The 20,189-nt window shown below is 44.0% G+C and overlaps 1 protein-coding gene across 6 annotated transcripts in view; it reads right to left on the bottom strand.

Moving 5' to 3' along the window:
• The window catches only part of DOCK9 (dedicator of cytokinesis 9), a 118,937-nt gene extending 113,671 nt beyond the window's left edge, over nucleotides 1-5,266 (bottom strand). For 4 of the 6 annotated variants that reach the window (XM_015274823.4, XM_015274828.4, XM_015274839.4 and 1 more), the window contains exon 1: nucleotides 5,072-5,266. In XM_015274823.4, coding sequence (XP_015130309.2) covers nucleotides 5,072-5,185 — 114 coding nt within the window. In that variant the 5' untranslated portion in view covers nucleotides 5,186-5,266. Of the gene's footprint in view, nucleotides 1-4,335 lie in introns of all 6 variants that reach the window. The other 2 variants (XM_046914120.1, XM_046914131.1) reach the window with 2 other exon arrangements.
• Nucleotides 5,267-20,189: the final 14,923 nt, after the last annotated feature.

Raw genomic sequence — 20,189 nt, 5'->3', positions numbered from 1 at the left:
CCACCACCATACATGTGACGCTTGCTGTATTAGAAACAATAGTTTTTAAAGCATTTACTCCTATTTCAAACAATCACCCCTATCTCTGGGCTAGGAAAAGCTCTAGGAAAAAAAAAAAAAGAAAAGAAATCAGATGAAGCTAACAAGAACGATCCACTGCTGCTGAATGGGTTAAATATATTCCTGTTCATACAAGAATCCCCCCCACTCACCCAATCTCTTTCTGAACAAGCGTACTGACATTTAGAATTTATGCAAGTCTTAAGGTATTTATTAATAGAAACTTTAGTGCTATAACCCAGCCTCTGAGTCTTCCCAACCACAAAAATGTCTCGTACCCAACAAGTCCTCTTAGCAGTACCAGACTTGCCAGAAACAACCATTCCATTACTGGGGTTTTGCATCCAATTCAAAAGGTTTCCGCATGCACTTTGCTGAAGTAAGACTAGCATATTTATCACAAAGATCACATACTCTGCCCATTTTTATTTCCTTTAGGAAACGTAAGTGGTGCACGCCATAAACTAAAACCACCTCTTCAGGTTTGAGCATCATCTTCCCCTCCCTTCCCCCACCCTGAAGTTCAACAGTTCAGATACCAACTAAGCACTACAATTCACATCCAGCTCCTCCAGGCTGAGATGCCTTGGGATGATGCTCAACTGGCAGCAACTGTTTTCCTTTGAAAATCCTTAGTGTCAGCTCTCATCTCTTTGCTTTCATCCACCCATTCATAACAATGTACTTCTTGCAAGATCGTTACGTATTTAATTCCACGTTCCATTTATAGAAAGCTCAAAGCTTTATCCATGTTTCCACCTTCACAGCATCCATCAACTGTTCCAGTCCCTGCTCTCTACCTCAGCATCCCTGCAGCATTACATATCACTTTCTCAGTTGCTGGCTTACTGGAGGGCAAGAGAGAACTATTTCTTTCTATACAACAGCAGCTAAAAATCTCACCATTGATGAGGTTTCAAATACTCCATTCACCACACACAGAGCAAACACTGCAGAAGAGCACACAGACCCTCTCTGTGTAGAGGACACATGAAAGGATACACAAATCAGACAAAAAATACCAAGCCAAAAATGAATACTGCACAATCCTCCAAGTAATAGTGCTCTTGGAGAAGCAGTGTGTTAAAGCATAGTAATAATGTAGTACTGACCAGGATTGCAAAGACAGAGTTGACACTGTGTTCAGGTGCAGCATAAGCCTCCTTAATACAAAAAGCAACCAATCAAACAACAGCCAAACTCCTCTGATTGTTGATTCAAGTGTTGTTTTGGAGATCCAAGCACTGTTTTTATGATATACCGACTTTCCTCCACATCTGAGAAGCTGAATTTCTGCAAGACCTGTAGAACTTAAGACCCCTACCATGTACTTAAAGTTACACACTAAGCCCTAAAATGACTATTTCAGCCTTCAAACACTCCAACCTACTTTAAGTCAAAAAGGACAACTGCAGAAGATAATCTGGGGATCGCTTAGATTTCATACCATTTTCCCCTATCTCCAGTGTGTCCAATGCTGATTTTTACACAGAGGAAACGACATCTGCCAAGGTATTTGGTACACGTAAATCTTTTAATTATCTGCATACGTGATAATGGCATTTTATTGTTAACATGGCAAAAGAAGAGCCAACCCGGCATGCCATTCTCCTAGTTGCTTGTTCACCCATCTTCAGATGTGAGGTTAATTCAGGATAAGGTACAACACTTCCATCTCTCTACTATGTTTTAGGTAACGTACTATCACTTAAAGGGATCACTGCCAGTATTGCATGAGGCTAACACTGCATTCAAATCTGCTCTTGATAAGATTGCTGGTTTTCAAAACAGGCTTGCGACCCTCATAGCCCTCCTCCCCAGACATAAATGTGTTTGGATGGCCAAAGGCACCAACATGAAGTCACACAGAGTGAGTCAAAATAAGTCTGAAGTCAAAATAGGGGCAATATACAAGAAAATCATGTTAGGCAAGCATGCTAGTGTCATGCAGAAACAGCAAAAACTGAATCCAAACAATCAGTATATATATCTCATGTACCATAGACAATGAAAAGTTGAAAGACAAATCATAACATTTGCAACTGTGCCAACTAAACCACACCTGTTGGTTCAGAAAAATAAAGCAAATAAAAAGAACGAATGAGATCTCAAAAGCTGCCAAGATAGTTTGTTTCACTGTGATTAAAACTAGCTTGGCCAACCACATGTGCTTACTATTGGGCCAGGCTATTTAGTCTATCAGTTGGCTGAAATTCACTGACATTCAGCTCCAAAGATACATCATACTGTCCTACTGATAATGCTGTTTTCAATCCTCTTTCATGAATATGATTCTAGGGACATTTATAGAGCAGAAAAGATAAGCATGTTTTAGAAATGCTACTTGATAAGCATCATTTAAACATGGGAGATGCTTTTTATTTAAAACAGTGCAAGATGGACTGTATTGTATTGCGTTGATGGTAAAGATGGATGGGCTTGTTAACTAGAAGCTACAATAAACAGCCAAAGAATCGACACAACTTCACAAGTATTAGCAATTCTTTTCTGCCCTCTGCTGCAAATAATAACGGCATGACTTGTGTCACTTCTCAGCACATCCACTGCTGCAGAGATGTATGGTCTGAAGCAATATTCAGTTGTATACATCTGGGCAGATGATCCACCAAGAACTGCAAGCTTGAACTCATTCCCTCCTACCTCCAGAACCCCCACTGCAAGCCCAGCCAAGGGAAAAGAGTTTCAGTATTTTTTCAGTATTGGAAAGCTTCGGAATTTGTCCACAAACCAAGTGATGACAGTAAGATCACATCAGTTACCAATGCTGAGCAATGCTCTGTAGACAACCCAGTTCAGCAAATCCTTGGGGGGTGCTCTGTCAAAGAGCTTTTGAGGCAGATTAGGGAAAGAAAAAAAAAAAAGTGGGTCTTTAAAGCAACAGATCTGAACAGAACCTTCTACAACTACTTCAATGCTGATAAAAATCCCGTGTCTATCATATCAGCCTAAGAAACTTCTCTGGTAATAAAACCCAGGGACTCTGTCAGCCCAGAAGCCAGTCAACTTAGAGAAGTAAATATTTCTTATTTTTAATACTTTCAAAGTATAGAATGGTACTATCCTAAACTCCTTTCCAAAGAAGTACAGTTTCACTCTAAACATCACAATGCTTTATAAAAAGTGACAGCAAATTCAAAAATTAACTCCTAAAGGAACAGTTGGGATCACTGGACTTTTATTACAGGATTTAAGCATCATGTGAGGAGGACAAAGGAGTTCAGTAATAAAGTAAAGGGAGTGATAGTAGGGAGGACGTAACAGCAGGGGAGACATCGCTGGCACAAGAGGGTGAACTTCAGCACAAGGCTGAGAGAGACGGGGATGTGGCTTTGCGTGCCAAGCTAACAGAAAGGATCACAAAGCAGTCCTGATTGGTAAGTCATTAGTTTTGCTTTCAAAACCAGGGAGGGAAGACCTTCTACAAAGTAAGACTGAGCCAGTACTCCATTTCGCATCGCTTCTTTCAGCTCTTTAGAATTGTAAGGTTCATAATCTGTTGTGGCCAAAATACTTTGAATATTAATGAATAACATCACTTTACGTATTTGATCGAGTTGAGGAAATAAAAGAACGAGGAAAACGTTTTCCAACTCATCTCAATGACATCAGTTATAAGTGAACTCAGGAAAATACATCCAAAGGATAGGGGCAAAAGGGCTGCTTTGTTGGGGGAGGGAAGGCAGGAAAAGGTTGCTGATTATTGCAAAAGCAACTTTACTTCTATTGTGACAAACCTCATACCTGAATCCCCTTCACGCTCCCTTCCCTTACTCCTATCTCTCCAGGACAGAGTTGATCCCTGGAGAAGTGTTAATGTCAAGTAGATGTTCAGTGCACGTACACATGCTGGCGTCTTGCGGAAAGCTGTGGCTCAGGCAGGCACTGAACTGCTCCTATTAGCGCTTGTGTTATATAGTCCTCGAACCACAGTTATACAGAGAGTAATTTAATTTCAGAGCCATCATTTTCATAAAGCATGTCTTTAAATTGCAGCCGCAGCATGCAGTCCTGTCATAGACCGGTACACGTGAGAGGAGAAGCCGTACGTTCTGACAAGCAGCATAGAGAAGGGAGGACCACACTTGGCATTAACAAGACCAAAAGCAAACAAGGCAGAACAGCTTTCCAGCGTGGGGAATCCCAACACCGAAATCTCTCTACTGACGCACGGGTTAAGAGCTTCCTGAAACATCCCCCTGGGAGATAACAGAACCACACGGAGCGCAAACGCACACCGTGAAGAAGAACCCTTACCAGAAGCTCTGACCAACCTCGCGAGGCCGCCTGAGACGTCACCACCTGAGCGCAGGCAGGCCAGAAGCCGTACCCGTGTGTCACAGCCCCGCTCGGCACAAACACTCAGCACTTCAGCTTCAATCAATGCAGCAAAGCGCGCAGCAGTGAGCGCGGCGCAGGCGGGAGGGACGCCCGGCACACACTCGAGCACTGTTCCTGCCAGCGCTCGTCCATCCTTCCGCACGAGGCGAGGCACCAAACACAACAACAAACGACAGAAGTGCTCTAATCGCAAGGCGCGCAGACGGCGTTAGGACGGAAAGAACGACTTTCGCACCATTCGCCCGGCCGCTGGAGCGCTCGGAGCAAGGCGAGGTGCGAGCCGCAGCCGTCCCGCAGGTGGAGGACGGCAGGAGGCCTCCGTCCGCACCTCGGACGCAGCCCCGTCCCTCGCGAAACAAAAGGCACAGAATAACAACGGGAAGGAGCGGGGCGGGCGGCGGGTTACCGGGCGGCCCCCCTCCCCTCCGGCTCTGCCCGGGGAAGAGCCGGCGGGAAGGCAGCGTCCGGCCGTGCCCGCCGGGCCCCGCCGCCGCCGGCGCCTCCTCCCGCGGCCGCGGTCCCCCCCGCGCCCCGCAGGGACCCGAGGCCCCGTCCCCGCCCCGGGGCCGCCGCCCGGCTCTTTCCCGGCGGCCGCGCGAGGCCGCGCCGCGGCTCCCCCCGCCCTCAGCCACCGGTGCCGCGCCGCGCTCACCACCAGGACGGAGCCGCGCACCACCTCCGAGACGCTCTGCCGCAGCTCGGCCGCCGTGCCGGGCTTGCTCAGCGCCCGCGTGAACTTGCGAGTCTCCGGCGCCGCCAGTGCCATGGCTGCTGCTGCCGCCGGCCCGTCCCGCTCCTCTCCGCTCCCCTCACGGCCCGGCCGCCGGGCGGCCCCGCGTGCGGCGGCGGTTGGGGCGCGCGAGCCCCGCCGGGGGGTGTCTCCGCTCCTGTCAGGTAGCCCCGCCCCCCGGCCGGGCCGGCGCGCGCCGCGCTCCCACCTCCGAGCCCGCCGGGCGGGGGCGACGGGGCGCCGCCGCCGCCGAGGCCGATTGGCGCGGCGCGCCCGGGCCCCGCCCCCACCTGTCCCCGGGGCGGCTTTGCGATTGGGCGGCCGGTTACCTGCCCGCCGAGACTCCCCACCCTCATTGGCTCAGCGCGGAGCCGAGGCCGAGGTGAGGGGCGGGGCCGACGGGAGGCGGAAGTTGCCGTCCATGTGAGCGGGCCCCGCCCCTGTGGGCGGGCGGTGCCGCGTAACGGCGGCGGCGGCGGGGGTCCCGTCGGGTTGGAGGCGGCCGTGTGCGCGCAGTCGGGTCTCGGTTGGGTTAAGGGAGCCCACCGCAGTGCGGTCGCTTGTGTGCGCTGCGCGGTACAGAAGCGCGCAGATACGTTCTCCTGTAGCTACCGGGCTCCTTCTCCGGGACTGCTGCGCTCAGAGCGTGTGCGGACGTTGCGCACCTCATGAGTTGGTTCAGATGCGCGCAGTCCCGCGGCTGCTACGGCCCGCACAGCGGCGGCTTTGCGAGCGCCTTTTAACAGGAGCTCAGGCCGCTTCTCAGCGCTGTGGAGGTGAAGGGCCTTCCCCGGCTTCCCCTTCCAGCCGTACCTCGGGCCGCTGTGTCCCAACGCCTGCGCCCTGCTGTGTGCAGGCTGTCTGTCACCGCTCGGTATTACTGCGGGCGCTTCTGAAAGGCAGGCAGGCAGGCAGGCGGCGCGGAGGGGCGGGTCGGTCAATCGCCTTAAACGCAGCCTCCTAATTAACGATGTTCGACTGCCCTCGTTTCACAGATCCACGAGCTGCTGTGTTTGTGAGGCGGTGTTTAAGCTGGTACATCGGGGGGTCGGGTAGTGGTGGGACACGGTCTGAAGGCGGCTGTGGGTGAGCAGCTCTGCGAAGGTTTACCTGAGGTAACAGGACTGAGCTAGCTTAGGATCATCGGGCTTTGTTTTCTGCCTCTGTCTCAGTCCGCCTCGGGCTCTAGATTTCAAACCCCCACAAGTAAACGTGCCTTGGGTCTGATATAAATAATAGATGACCTTTTTCCAAAATAAGATATGTTACTGTCAAAGCAATCGGATAAGCCCCAATTCTGACAAAAAAAATAAATAAATAAATAAAAAAAGGATGACTCATCTACTGAACTTACGGTTGCTTGAATGTAACATGGCATAATTGAATCGCAATTTTGTATGTATTTCCTATATATAAATATATATAGCACAGCTTTGGTAGAAGAGAGATGGTTTTCCAAATCTACAGAGAACTTTATATGATAGTTGTATGTGTAAATATAGGTAAGATAAATAAATAAAAGATTGGTAAGTTATTCAGGAACAGTGTACAGGATACCCAAAGATGACATTACCACAGTCATCAGGTTGGGTTTTTTTTTCAGTTGAATGCATTTTGTTGAAGATAGAAAGTGGAAAGACTTGTTTACACAGTGATAGGACAAGGGAGAATGGTCTTAAAATGAGACAGGGGATGTTTGCGTTAGATGTTAGGAGGAAGTTCTTCACCCAGAGGGTGGTGACGCACTGGAACAGGTTGCCCAAGGAGGCTGTGGATGCCCCATCCCTGGAGGCATTCAAGGCCAGGCTGGATGTGGCTCTGGGCAGCCTGGTCTGGTGGTTGGCGACCCTGCACATAGCAGGGGGTTGAAACTCGATGGCCAGTGTGCTCCTTTTCAACCCAGGCCATTCTGTGATTCTATGATTCTATGAAAAGCATTTATTTTCTTTATATAATATTGCAGCTATACCTTGTGGATCTAATTGCACGTTCCTTAATCATTGTCTAAGAAGGATGCTATGTAGCAGCAGATAAAGGTAAAACAATTTAAACTTTCATGACCAACTAAACAATGTTCCGTAATTATACAAAGATTCTGAGACATTCAAACTGATAATCTGGGTTAGTTTCAGAAAGCAGAGAAATAAACTTATTTTGTGCCTATTGAAAGTGTAAAGTAAGAGATTATTAGAGCTAAAATAACATAATGAGGATCTTTGGCCAAATTTTGGAAAGTCAAATGTGTGATTCGCATGTAAGAATTCAAGAATTGTTGAGTATCTTCTACCAGCAGGATTTACTGGGCTTTAGTCTCTTACTGTGATCAGTATTTTGCCTTGCAAAGTAAATACAGATTTTGAGCTGCTATGAAGACGTTATGCCATACAATATTCCATTTAAAAACACTTTTATACAAAATCTACAAGTAGGTCAAGCACTGGAACAAGCTGCCCATGAAACACGGAGATGTGACACTGAGGGACGTGGGTTAGTAGGCATAGTGGGGATGGACTGATGGTTGGACTTGATGGTCTTACAGGTCTTTTCCGATTTTAATGATCCTATGATTCTGTACAACAGTTATTTATCTGAATAAACAAAATTAGCCAGCGGATCTCTCTAAAGTAATTATATCTTGACAATAATAACTGAATGCAGACCTTTTTAGGCTTTGACTTTGTTATAGTGCTATTCATTGTCTTCATTAGCTTATGTAGAGAAAACACAAAATATTCCTTAGTAGAAGTTTGTAGATGCAATAACATAGATGGAGCAGTAAACATATATAGTGAGATGTTACTTTTGAAACAGAGCCTGCAGTTGGAGGGGAGGAAGTTTGGTGGAAATAGGTCTTAACAGATTGTTTATTTTAATACAAATGAGCAAAAGGCATTGGAGTACAAATAATATTTTAAATCAAATGATAATGCTGCTTTTGTACGGTTACGATCTGCTCAAAAAGTTTAATGCACAATACTTGGCTATAGAAGCAGAGGAATATTACGAAGTAGTAGTAACACTGTCAAACGTGGCATTCCTCAAACTATTTCAGATCCACTGGCACCACATTTCAATACAAATAAGTGACAAACTGTAAAAGCCATGAAAATCTGCCTTGCAGTGAGAGACTGAAGAAGCATCTGCTTAGCTTACAAAAGCTTGTTCATAATGTACTAGGATTTGCAGGAGAAGAAGATTTTGAATATTAAGAGACTCTTAAATCTGTCAGATGAGATGACAGTGAGAACCAGTAACTGGCAGATGAAATTATACTAATTTAACATAAGCATAAGATCCTTTTATTTTACCCTCAAGGAGAATAGTTTGGTACAGTATCCCTAAGGACCCACTAAACTCTATCTTCCAAATTCTAAATTAAGATGCAGTGTCTTTTCTAAATCCTGGGCTCATCATCATCCCTCAAATTATGGACTCAAAGCAAAGTTCACTTTATGAAATTTCTTGGCTTAAATTGCTATGGAGGTTGAGCTAGACGATCATAATAGCCTTCCTTGTCTTCACATCCATTCAATTAGGAAAAGAAAAGAGCTGACAAGCTAATGGCCACCAAATCATAACAAATGATGTAGTCAGAGAAAGTGCTAAAAGAAAAGAGGAGGTATGGGAGTACTCAGTAAACGTTAGATATACACAGTCTGGATGTTTTACAGATAATAAACAACTTAGGACTGGATCGTAAATCTCTAGATTTCTTCTTTTTTTATGCTCTCAAAGGCAAAAGCATGAAAAGCTGCATTTTGTCAGCATTTTGCTTTAAATGAGCTACTAGTTCTGTATACTTGTAAAATTAAAGTAAGACAATGCTGCTAATGGATGCCTTTCTTAGCATCTTCAAACATACTAACCCATTCAACCGTGTGCTCGAGTGTGTTCATTTGAGCTCCTTTTTAAAATTCTCCCTGTGCCTGAAAGGCAAAGTGAGGTGGGTTTTTCTTCTGCATCTGGCTAAGGCTGACTTTCTGCTACATACGGCTAATCTATCATTCCCAACTGGTATGTAGGCAGCTCACACAGATAATTCTGAATAGCAACTTCTAGTCCCTCTTTTGTCCTGTGAAACATAAGTGTGCTAAAGAGTGTGTACAGAAATGTATAGACACATACATGTTGATGTTACTTTGGTTATGGAATACTGATAAACCCATGGAACACAGAAGAGCTGTTCTTAAGATAGCTTTTTATCAGGTAATTAAGATAATTTTTATCAGGCGATCTCCTCAGGTCTACAAAATCTTTTATTCATCTTAATTTCAAATGCCTGGAACTTTCTATCGTGAATGTCTTTCATATCGTAGACGATATCATAAATCGTCTTCCATATTTTCTTTGATTGTATTCATGAGAAAGAGCATAAATATGTGTTTGTGTACCTCTGTTGCTTGTAAACAGAAGCGTTAGGCCTTACCTGGAAAGGTGGGTATATTGCGTGGCAAAGGGCAAGAAGACTTAGTGGAAGTTTCTCAGTAAAATGGTGGTGGTATGTTACAGTTCCTAAAGTTATATGCATCATTACCTGCTTTGTGAAACGTCACCTGTTTCAGTGGAACTTTGTGTTTCCAACTTGACTATTGCAACCCTGCCAACAGAAACTTGAGGAAGGATCAAGTAAGTGCTCACTGAACATTCTGCCCATCCAGGTGCAACTCTAGAAGCTCATTTTTTTTCCAGTTATACTTCTAATGTTCAGTGGCAGTACTGAAGGATTAATAGAGGTGACTAAATCTTTCTCTACAATGATACACTACATACGTACAGCCTCTTTTTCTTAAAAGTAAGGTGGTGTTAACTCTCATGCCCTGTCTGACTTCCAACTGTGTAATTATAGTTCTATATAAAAAAAATTCCTATGCAAGTTCAGTACAACACAGAAAAAACTGCTCGGTAGCGGTGGAGATTTCTAGGTAAGCTGGACTGTATGCCAATTTCTGGACTTTTTATCTAGAATTGTAGAATATCCTGAGTTGGAAGAGACCCCCAAGGATCATAAGATCGTAGGATCATAGAATGGCCTGGGTTGAAAAGGACCACAATGACCATCGAGTTTCAACCCCCTGCTATGTGCAGGGTCGCCAACCACCAGACCAGGCTGCCCAGAGCCACATCCAGCCTGGCCTTGAATGCCTCCAGGGATGGGGATGACTGAGTCCATCTGCTGGCGCCACACAGGACCACCCAAAATTCAAACTGTATGTCTGAAAGTGCTGTCCAAACTCTCCTTGAACTCCAGCAGCTCGAGGCTGTGCCCACTGCCCTGGGCACCGTGCCCACCGCCCACTGGTGTAGAACGTTTTCCTCGTCCCCAAACTGACCCTTCCCTGACAGCTCCATGCCATTCTCTCAGGCCCTGTTGCTGTCACCAGAAAGAAGAGATCCATCACCTGCTTCTCTTCTTCCTCTGCTAAAAGGTATCTCTCTTGATGTTGTCAAGCATTCCATTGAAACTGCAGAATGGAATGATTCTGTTACTTTAATTTTTCAAGGTTCACGTACAATATTAATTACTAAAAAGACTACATCCCTTACTACACAAACCAGTAATGTGTTTTTTGAAATGCAAATCTCTGTGACTCTCCACCCAGTTTAAACTAAAAAGAGTGTGAAAAGATGGCTGGTATCCACCTAAGACATAAAAGTACTGATGAAGTCTCCTGTAGACACTTTAATTCAAAGTAGTCTTTATGACTACAAATCCTCCATTATAGACTTGGCTGTTCATTCTTTTAATTTGGCACAGCTTCCATTTCTTTCATGCTGAGTAGGTAACTTCTTGATACACTTGTAATTTGGATAAATGTTCCTTGTTTCAAGGCCAGTTTATATGCAATTCCAAGGCGTGCACAGAGAATAAGTAATATGATGTGAGCTGTATTCAGCTGAAACGTTCAAGCAGTGATTGTTCACAGTGTATGCGAGTCTGAAAGCTCATAGTTCTTATCTCCATGGCAGAATAACTGATGCAGCAGAGATCTTTGCTGGCACAAGGAAACAGTTCTCACCATATGCTGTTCACGAGAAAAGGAGAACAGAATTCTTTGAGCAGCGCATACTTGCCCACTACAGTACTGTATTTAGAAGCTTGTTACTCCAGTGTAAATATATACTCCAAAGTAATAGACTTCTTAATTGGAACTATGCTTTTTTCCTTACCGATTCATCTGGCTGTCGTGTAAAATAATCATAGCAGTTGTACTGTCATAAATAAAACTTAGCAGTAAAGCAATCCGTACCATACATTTTTATTTTTATTAGCTGCATAAATGCTAGTTTTACTGGCTAAAGCTTTGACAGTTATCTAAACTGCTTGCTGTCCTTTGGTTGACTTAAAGTCAGTCAGTGAAGGCAGTTTTTAAAGTTATTCTTAAATAGCTGCAGAATAATCTGAAAAGAAATGCAAAACAACAACAGCAACAAAAGAATACATATCCAGAAACAGAAGAAAAAGAAATGATATGAAGGGTTTGAAAGTTTCCTGTCCCTTTATAATTTTTGCATATTTGTAGACCATGATGGTATACCATAACAATAAGCCTCATTCAGATGGGTAACCACAATGAAACAACTAGAAATAATCACATGAGGAACAGCTGCAAGAGTGAATTTGTGGATGTGGTGTGAGTGGGAAAATCATAAAATGGAATGCTAAAGTTACTGTGCATAATACAGAAAGGAAAGGAAAATTATTTCCAAGAAAGAAGCGCTTCATAATCAATCCTGGACTATTCTGCTTTTGCATTTGTAACTGGGTGTGATACTACCTAAAGGCAACACCTCTCAATCAAAGTGGTCTTATTGAGTGTCAGGATAAAACACAGATTTCTTAGCAGTTAGAATTTGCTAAGCTGTTAGCACAGTGACACTGGAGGAGGATCCCTGCGTGTGAATCAATATAGAACAGCTCGGGATGCCTACTGTCTGTCTCTGTTTTTCCTATGAAACATGACAAATGGAAGTTCCTGAGCATTGCTCACCCTGCCTTTGCATAACGAAAGGAAAGATGTAATTTTAGACTTCATTTCCCAGGTCTTGCTGACGTGCTGTCTAGTATATATTTATATTGTTTCAAAAAACGTACATTACAACAAAAAAAAGGAAAAGGAATTTGCATGGAGACCTGTTCTCACATGCCACAGGGTATTTACATCTCTTACATTCTGCTCCTCTCTATTCCAAAGATTACCAAATAATCCTCACTTTTGATAAATTTAGTTTTAATTGCATCTGTGAACAAAATAAGTCGGCAAATAAATGACCAAGTTTTTGTCTACATGCGACTACAGCTATTCTGTTCTGTGTAGTTATCTGCAGCAGCCTCTCCATCTAAGAGCCTGTATTTTTTTCACATGGAAAAAAGAAGCGTGTTTGCTGGAAAGTTTTGAATATTTTTTACTACATATCCCATTAATCTTTCCATCCATTCTTATTTTTCTTAAGTTAGACCAGAAAAATTCAAAGAAAGAAGACTTTGTATCCTGTGGAAAATGAGGCGGTGCTGTAGAGCGGGGGAGATCATTCCAGGATGTGCCTGGAAGGTCCCGTCTCCTCCACTGGAAGTCCGCTCCTCGTAGAAAAATCTCATCTCTTGGAGGACAGAACAGCCAAGCTGTTTTATTTGGGAGAATTTTGTCCTCAGGTTCTCTTCTAAACTCAGCCACAGCTGTCCGCTGAACTGATAAATCCTTCAGAAGCTATCATGGCTGATACCCCAAATAGAAGTGCAGCTGTAAGGAGATTCAAGGCCACAGATTTACTGGTATGTTTCAGTGGCTACAAATGTGCTTAACTGCCTGTAAACCTCATATTTGCTATACAAACAACTATGTAAACGTAACTTTTATATTACATATAAATATTTGTGTTACCAAACATATAAAACTTTGTGTCATTTCTTCTGATGCAAATTTCGTAAATGCACCTGATTCAAACAGACTTTGCTTTTCCCTTGGAAAGAACTTTGTAGTCTGTTGAGTGGTGAAAAATAGGTCCTCAGTCCTTACCATCTTTCAGATCTATGCAATCAAATTGTCCACTGTCTGTTGCTAGCTCAGCCAGCATTCCAGGCACGTTCCTTCTCACTTTCTCACTTTCTCAAGGTCATCTCCTTGCATCTTAATCTTAAGAAAAGGAGTCATCAGAGTTTGTGGATTACAGATCAGTTTGGGATACTGTCTGCCTTGCGGTATCATTCCTACAGTCATTATTTACTGAGCCTTTTCAAATCGTGCTTCCATTTCCTTGTTCAGATTTGCATTTTGCTCCCATTATTGGAGCAAAATGCATATAAATTTGCAGTCAGACTTTCTCATTGTCTAAGTTATTATTGTAGGAAAAATCCTGATGTCTTCCTTCCAAGTGAATCCACCCATTGCCTTCTTCTCTTACTTTAGTTTGTAAAGTCTGCTTCAGCTTTGCTCCTTAGAGCAAATATTGTTTTTATTGGTCTTATCACAGACTTTCCTGCTTACATTCTTCTTTGGACTACGGACCATTTCATTAGTTAGCTAGAAATGAATATAAAAGCTGCCTGTAACCTGATTTAAAAATTGGGTATATCTATAGGAAATTTAAAGGAGAGACTCCCATAAACAGGAAGGATGGATAGAGAATGCTGCTATAAGTAGATTACCCAATATAAGGTAAAAGAAACAGACCGAAGAACAAATAATTAAAGGTTACAAACAGAAAAGAGAGGGGAAGGGAGGGGTGCGAAGGAGAGGAGAGGAGAGGAGAGGAGAGGAGAGGAGAGGAGAGGAGAGGAGAGGAGAGGAGAGGAGAGGAGAGGAGAGGAGAGGAGAGGAGAGGAGAGGCCAGAACTTTGTACCAAAAAAATAAAAGGAACAAAGTATTTAAGCCAACTAGTTCTGTGATATCCAGTTAGGACTAAGCATAAAAGGAATGGGGTAAAGGAAATTCTGACTTCCAGTTAACAATTCTGCTGCAGCAGTTTTAACTTCTTGTAATTGTAACCTAATAGTTTCCTGGAAACTCATAGCGGAAACACATTCAGCCTATTGAAAGGCAAGTTTTTCAAGCCAGCCTTCTACATACTGCTAAAGTGAACTAAAAATCTGAATTTATTCCATTTTTTTTTCTAGTGTATTTCATTGGGCTTTGTAGAGCTATAGTGAACTAAGCTAAATGGTTACAGTACTTGCAACTGTTAGCTTAAAAATAAACAAATTCTTCAATCAGAAAAAAATATATGGACATAATTTTCTTTCAGGAAGAAGCACTGCGTCACCTTGTCCTTCAGAAGTTAACTATTCCCTGTCCACAAGTCTGTATGAGTTTAGAAAAGAATGAATAACTCTGATTTAATGGGGAGTACAAGTAAGCGTCCCAGAAAAGTGAGACTCTGCCTTTTTGCTCAAAAGAGTATTTTCATAGAATCATAGAATCGCTAAGGTTGGAAAAGACCCACAGGATCATCCAGTCCAACCATTCACCCATCACCAATAGTTCTCACTAAACCATGTCCCTCAACACAACATCCAAATGTTCCTTGAACACCTCCAGGGTCAGTGGCTCCACCACTTCCCTGGGCAGCCCATTCCAGTGCCTGACCACCATTTCAGAGAAGAAAGAAGAAAGAATATTTTGTTCTATCCACCAGAGGAACTATGGAACACAACAGTCAGCTCCCTGAATTTGGGTGTAAGGGCTGCTCCTGGTGCTGCCCCATCTCAGCGTCATACCCACCAGCTCTCCCTGGAAGCTGCTGACTGACACACCACTTTCAGTCTCTGTAGCCATTGCATAGCTTCCCTTAAGCTGCACCTTGTTTCAGCTCCAGCTGTGGTATAAAACTCTAGCAGTGTATAAAGCTCAAGTGTAGAAAAGTTGATCAGGGCTGCAGCACCCCATGGAAGAGGCACCATACTGTGCCTGAGGTAATATACTGATGCAAAATGTTAAGGAAAAGCCTACTGTAATGACTGGATGTTGGAAAATCTGAACTTCAGGAAGTAGCTTCTACCACAGCCAGAAATAGCTGTGAGGAGCGGTTGACACACCAGAGACATGGGACGCCATTCAGAGCAACCTATGGAGGTTTGAACAGTGTGTTCAGGAGAACTTCATGAGGTTCAACAAATCCAAATTCAAGTTCTTGCACCTGGGTCGAGGCAACCCCCATTACCAATACAAACTGGAGGATAAAAGGATTGAGTGCAGCCCTGCCGAAAAAGTCCTGGGAGTACTGGTGAATGGCAAGCTGGATATGAGCCAGCAATGAGCAACAGCCCAGAAAGCCAACCATATGATGGTCTGCATCAAAAGCAGTGTGGCCAGCAGGGTAAGGAAGGTGATCCTGCCCCTCTACTCTGCAGTGGTGAGGCCTCACCTGGAATACTGTGTCCAGATGTGGAATCCTCAGTACAGGAGAGACACGGACCTGTTGGAGTGTGTCCAGAGGAGGGCCAGAAAAATGATCCAAGGAATGGAACACCTCTCCTGCGAGGACAGGCTGAGAGTACTGGGGCTGATCAGCCTGGAGAAGAGAAGGCTGTGAGATGACCTGATAGCAGCCTTTCAGCATTTAAAGGGGAGCTACAAGAAAGAAGGGGACAGACTCTTTAGCAGGGTCTGTGGTGATAGAACAAGGGGAAATGGCTTCAACCTTAAAGAGGGTAGATTTAGGTTGGATATAAGGAAAAAGATCTTTCACAGTAAGGGTGGTGAGGCACTGGAACAGGTTGTCCAGAGACGTGGTTGATGGCCCATCCCTGGAGACTTTCAAGGTGAGGCTGGATCAGGCCCTGTGCAACCTGACCTAGCTGTGGTGTCTCTGTTCATTGCAGGGGAGCTGAACTTGATGGCCTCTAAAGGTCCCTTGCAACTCCTAAGGATTCTATGATTCTATGAAGTACTGTTCAGGTGGCACAGGGTTGGCAGAATGGTCTCCTGTTATCAAGAATCTCCAGAGGGCTGTTCACTTGCTCTTCTTTAGCCATTTAGCTTAGCATGAGAGGATTGCTCCCTGGAGGTGTCTCCTTATGACCATCAGCACTAAAGGAGGTACAATGCAAGTAGTGCATACAGCTATCTACCTGTTAGAGACTTTCCTTCCTGCTGTTGTACTGTGTGAGTCTTAAGCAGCAGGCTGAGGGAGGATGAAAATATAGAAGTGGAACTTCATCAACGATACCGATGGAATGTGTTTGCACCACAATCAAAATTAATCTTAGAACTCTCTAAAATCAGGATGGCTTTTAATCTTTCTGTGAGTTTTCAACAGATGTGTCTCCACAAGAAAATCCAACAGAAACGGGGAGGGGGGGGGGAAGGAAGGAAAATTACCTATGATAGCATTTATTATGTGCATTAATAGAATTCTGTGGATTATTTTTATGGTTTAGTGACATTAAACTCTAAAGTACATTACACATTGAAGTTTAACTATTAAATGAATCTTAGGAGTTTATATAATACAGCTTGAGATTGTTGTAGATTAGCATTCAATGGAATTGTAATAGAATGATTTATCCCTATTTCTAACTAGTTCTGGTTCTAGTAAATATGTCAAAGACTTGGCAGAACTTAAACACCCTGATTTGGATATAATATGTTAAGATAACCCTCCACGAGTCATTACGTAAATAAATCTAACACCACACACATCATAAAATAGTCAGAGAAATCTTGCAAATTCGGTCATTCGGTTGCTATTAAGATCTACCTTAAAAGTGTTGCTCATTCTACTCATAGGAAGATGTACCTTACTCAGTGAAAACTCCTCTTGAAACAAAAATATTGTTGGAAAATACGGTAATAATCCTGCAACGTTTTAAAGTTACGTTATTAGAACTGCTAGCAGAATCAGGGTTGACTTAACAGTAAATATATCTCCAAATGTAACATGAATTAACTGTTCAAGCAGTGATTTGCTGACAGGTGATGTGCTGTTGCTATCAGTCGCCCATAGATACAAAATGGGCAAAAATATATGTGTTTTTTTTAAGTTGTTTGAGATTTTGTAAGTGAATTTTGTAAAAAGAATTATTTTCCACATGAAGATTGCCTTTACTGCAGCGGACACTGGCACAGAATTTCTGAGAACAACTGCTGTGATGAGAGCAGCTACTACTAATGTTGGAAAACTGTTTGAGTGTAAACTAAGTCATGTAAGAAGCGAAATATGTGTTTGCTGTGTGAAGATCATTCCCTCATTGCGGCCCTCCAGTACATGAAGTGAGCATATAAACAGGAGGGAGAATGCTTGTTTACAAGGTGGATAGTGATAGGACAAGGGGGAGTGGTTTTAAACTGAGACAGGGGAGGCTTAGGTTGGATATTAGGAAGAAGTTTTTCACACAGAGGGTGGTGAAGCACTGGAACAGGTTGCCCAAGGAGGTTGTGGATGCCCCATCCCTGGAGGCATTCAAGGCCAGGCTGGATGTGGCTCTGGGCAGCCTGGTCTGGTGGTTGGCGACCCTGCACATAGCAGGGGGGTTGAAACTCGATGATCATTGTGGTCCTTTTCAACACAGGCCATTCTATGATTCTACGATTCTATGATTCTAAGCCAAGTCTTTGCTTACACCTTTAAATCAAGTTTTAATGCTGATTTTCTAATCTTGCCCTTCTCAATAGCATTCTTCCTTTTGAAAGGCTGCATCACCAAAATATACATTTCAGTTCTCATTGATTCAGCAGCTGTTAGGGTTGCCATAGACTGTCAGGGTTGCCATAACTGTGGCAGTTCAATTACTTTATTTCCTGCCTACCGTTTCCTTTTCTCATTAAAGCTGCATATGCAGCTTTGAGAAGGAGCTTTTGCAGCATGCTCTACATGGTACTCAGAGGTATGAATGAAATAGCTGACAATGTTGATAGTCCCTGTGAAAGCTTTGCATTGATGTTTGAAAGACTGCAGTGGTTTCCTATTTGTCACTGTTTGCATATCAGAGTGTTGCAATTGGATCTTTAAAGTGCTGTGTGGTCTGGATCATATCTATTTACAATGCTACTTCCATCCCAGTGACAGCTGAGATAATCACATCTGCTTTGGTTTGCGCCTCAGATACTATTAGGAGACTAAAATAGTGAAAAGAAAAGGGGAAAAAAAGCTAGACAAGCCCACCTTCAGGTTCGTGTCATGTCCTTGACCCTGTCAGCAGTTCATCCAATGGAGTCCAAGGGCACATCACGAAAATGCAAATAACCATGGTTTAAGATGTTTTTGCTGTCATACTTGAGATAGCATGAGTTTAGCCGGGGCTTCATGCCTAAAACCATTGTTCTGTGTCAGGCAACACTAGGGTGGGAGCTGGGGCTGACCACATCCACGTCCAGAGGTGGTCAGGAAAAAGAAGTTGCTTTGTTTTTCTCGCAAGAACTGTGGTCCTTTTAAAAACTCCCTGCACAGATACTGGGTGCAAGTGAACTCAACAGCAGCATCAGCTGAGGTTGATATTCCCACCCTAAATAATAGACGTGCACAGAGCAGGCAGGAATCACCACCTAGCTTCCTCTGCGGTGATGGACCTGCAGGAACCTACGGCACCAGGAAAGAAATAGGACTGTCAGTTTTGTGTGGGTGCCACTTCTCGTTACCATTACTTTTTTTCTCCGTTAAGAAGAAACATTAACAGAAATGTTCTGTTCTTCCTGGTAACATAATTATCTAATGGCTTGGAGCTGAGTAACAGATAACATACATAAGGACTGCAAGATGTTCCCGAAACGCTGCTCTTTGCCATAAAAAGGCTTTGCTAAGGAGTGAGGTCTTCTAAGTGGGTTATCGTGGATAACTACCCAAAGCTTCTCCTTTTCTTCTCTGAATTCTGGCGTACCCTTCAAATGACTTTACTTCTATCCCAGCTGAAGATTGTTACAGTCAAATTCTTCCTTTTCTGGGGTGAATCAAAGCTTCAGAAAGGGAGACATCAACGTATGCTGAAATGGAGTTTGGTCAGCTGAATGCTGTGGGATGGAGAGCCGGTCAGTGTGGCTATAGGCACCTGCAGCACCTATATGGATCAGGTAGGCAATGCACGCACATTAGGTTGGGTGAATGTAGTACTGGGGGTATGGCTTGTATACAGTTTACATTTAGGTGCATAGGCTGTTCAATGACAATGCCCAAAAGTGGGCAGCTACCAGGAAAACACAGGAAAATCCACATCTGGCCTAGGACAGTACCAGAGGTCCTCTAAAGTGCACAGCAATCTCAGCCTTGGCTGATCAGCCTCACACTGAGTTTGCAGTTTCTGTAGCCTCCCAGTCCTTTTCTCCTGGCAGGTTTTTCTACATTCCCCTCTCTCTGGAGGTAATCCTGTAGTTTCACCATTTTGGATTCAGTCCCTACATGTCAGCCCTCTCCCCCGCCCCCAGCTTTGCTGATGTGTCAGCTTCCAAGGCCATCTGCAGCCGGTGAATATTTCTCTCTAGGAATCTGTGACCAGAGCCTTACTGAAGTGACTCTGAACTTAGCAGCTAGCTAGGCTGTCAACTCACCTCCAGATAGAGCGATGAGAAAAAATAAAAAGGCATGCCATTATTCTCCTGCCTGAAGGGTTTTAGTGTTTGCTGTCCCCGTTGCACTGATAGGGACCTCAGATTCCCCGCGGCCCTCCCGTGGTCCTGCCTCATCCTCCGCCACATGACTTTCCGTAAGGAAGTTCACCTCCTTTACTGGCAATCGGCCAAGCCAGATTTTCCCTTGCCAGCCATTTATAGCTGGAGATTTCCCTAAGTACGGTGTCACTGCCCCTGGCATCGCAGCGGCTCGAACACCTGAGTGCAAATTCTTCGTTTGTTTTCAGGACAATGCTTCGTTCTTCCCTTCCTTGTTTCCCTGGCTCGTTCGTTCGCTCCCTGTTGTGCTGGAGCCATTCTTTTACAAAGCATTCCTCTGAGCGGGCAGGGCTGTTGTCATTCCCTCTGAGCCTGCTGTGCACAACCTGCTCCTGCTGGCAAACCCTGCGCGGGTGATGTCATCTTGTTCAAGACCTTACACCACCACTCAGATGCCAGGCATTGTGTTGCCCTGTGTTGTTTGTTACAGCGTGTAGAGCTCCTT

The sequence above is a fragment of the Gallus gallus genome, chromosome 1, assembly GCF_016699485.2.
Source record: "Gallus gallus isolate bGalGal1 chromosome 1, bGalGal1.mat.broiler.GRCg7b, whole genome shotgun sequence".
NCBI lineage: Eukaryota > Metazoa > Chordata > Aves > Galliformes > Phasianidae > Gallus > Gallus gallus.
Note: the sequence above shows the minus strand (reverse complement) of the source record. Positions and strands in the feature narration are given on the sequence as shown.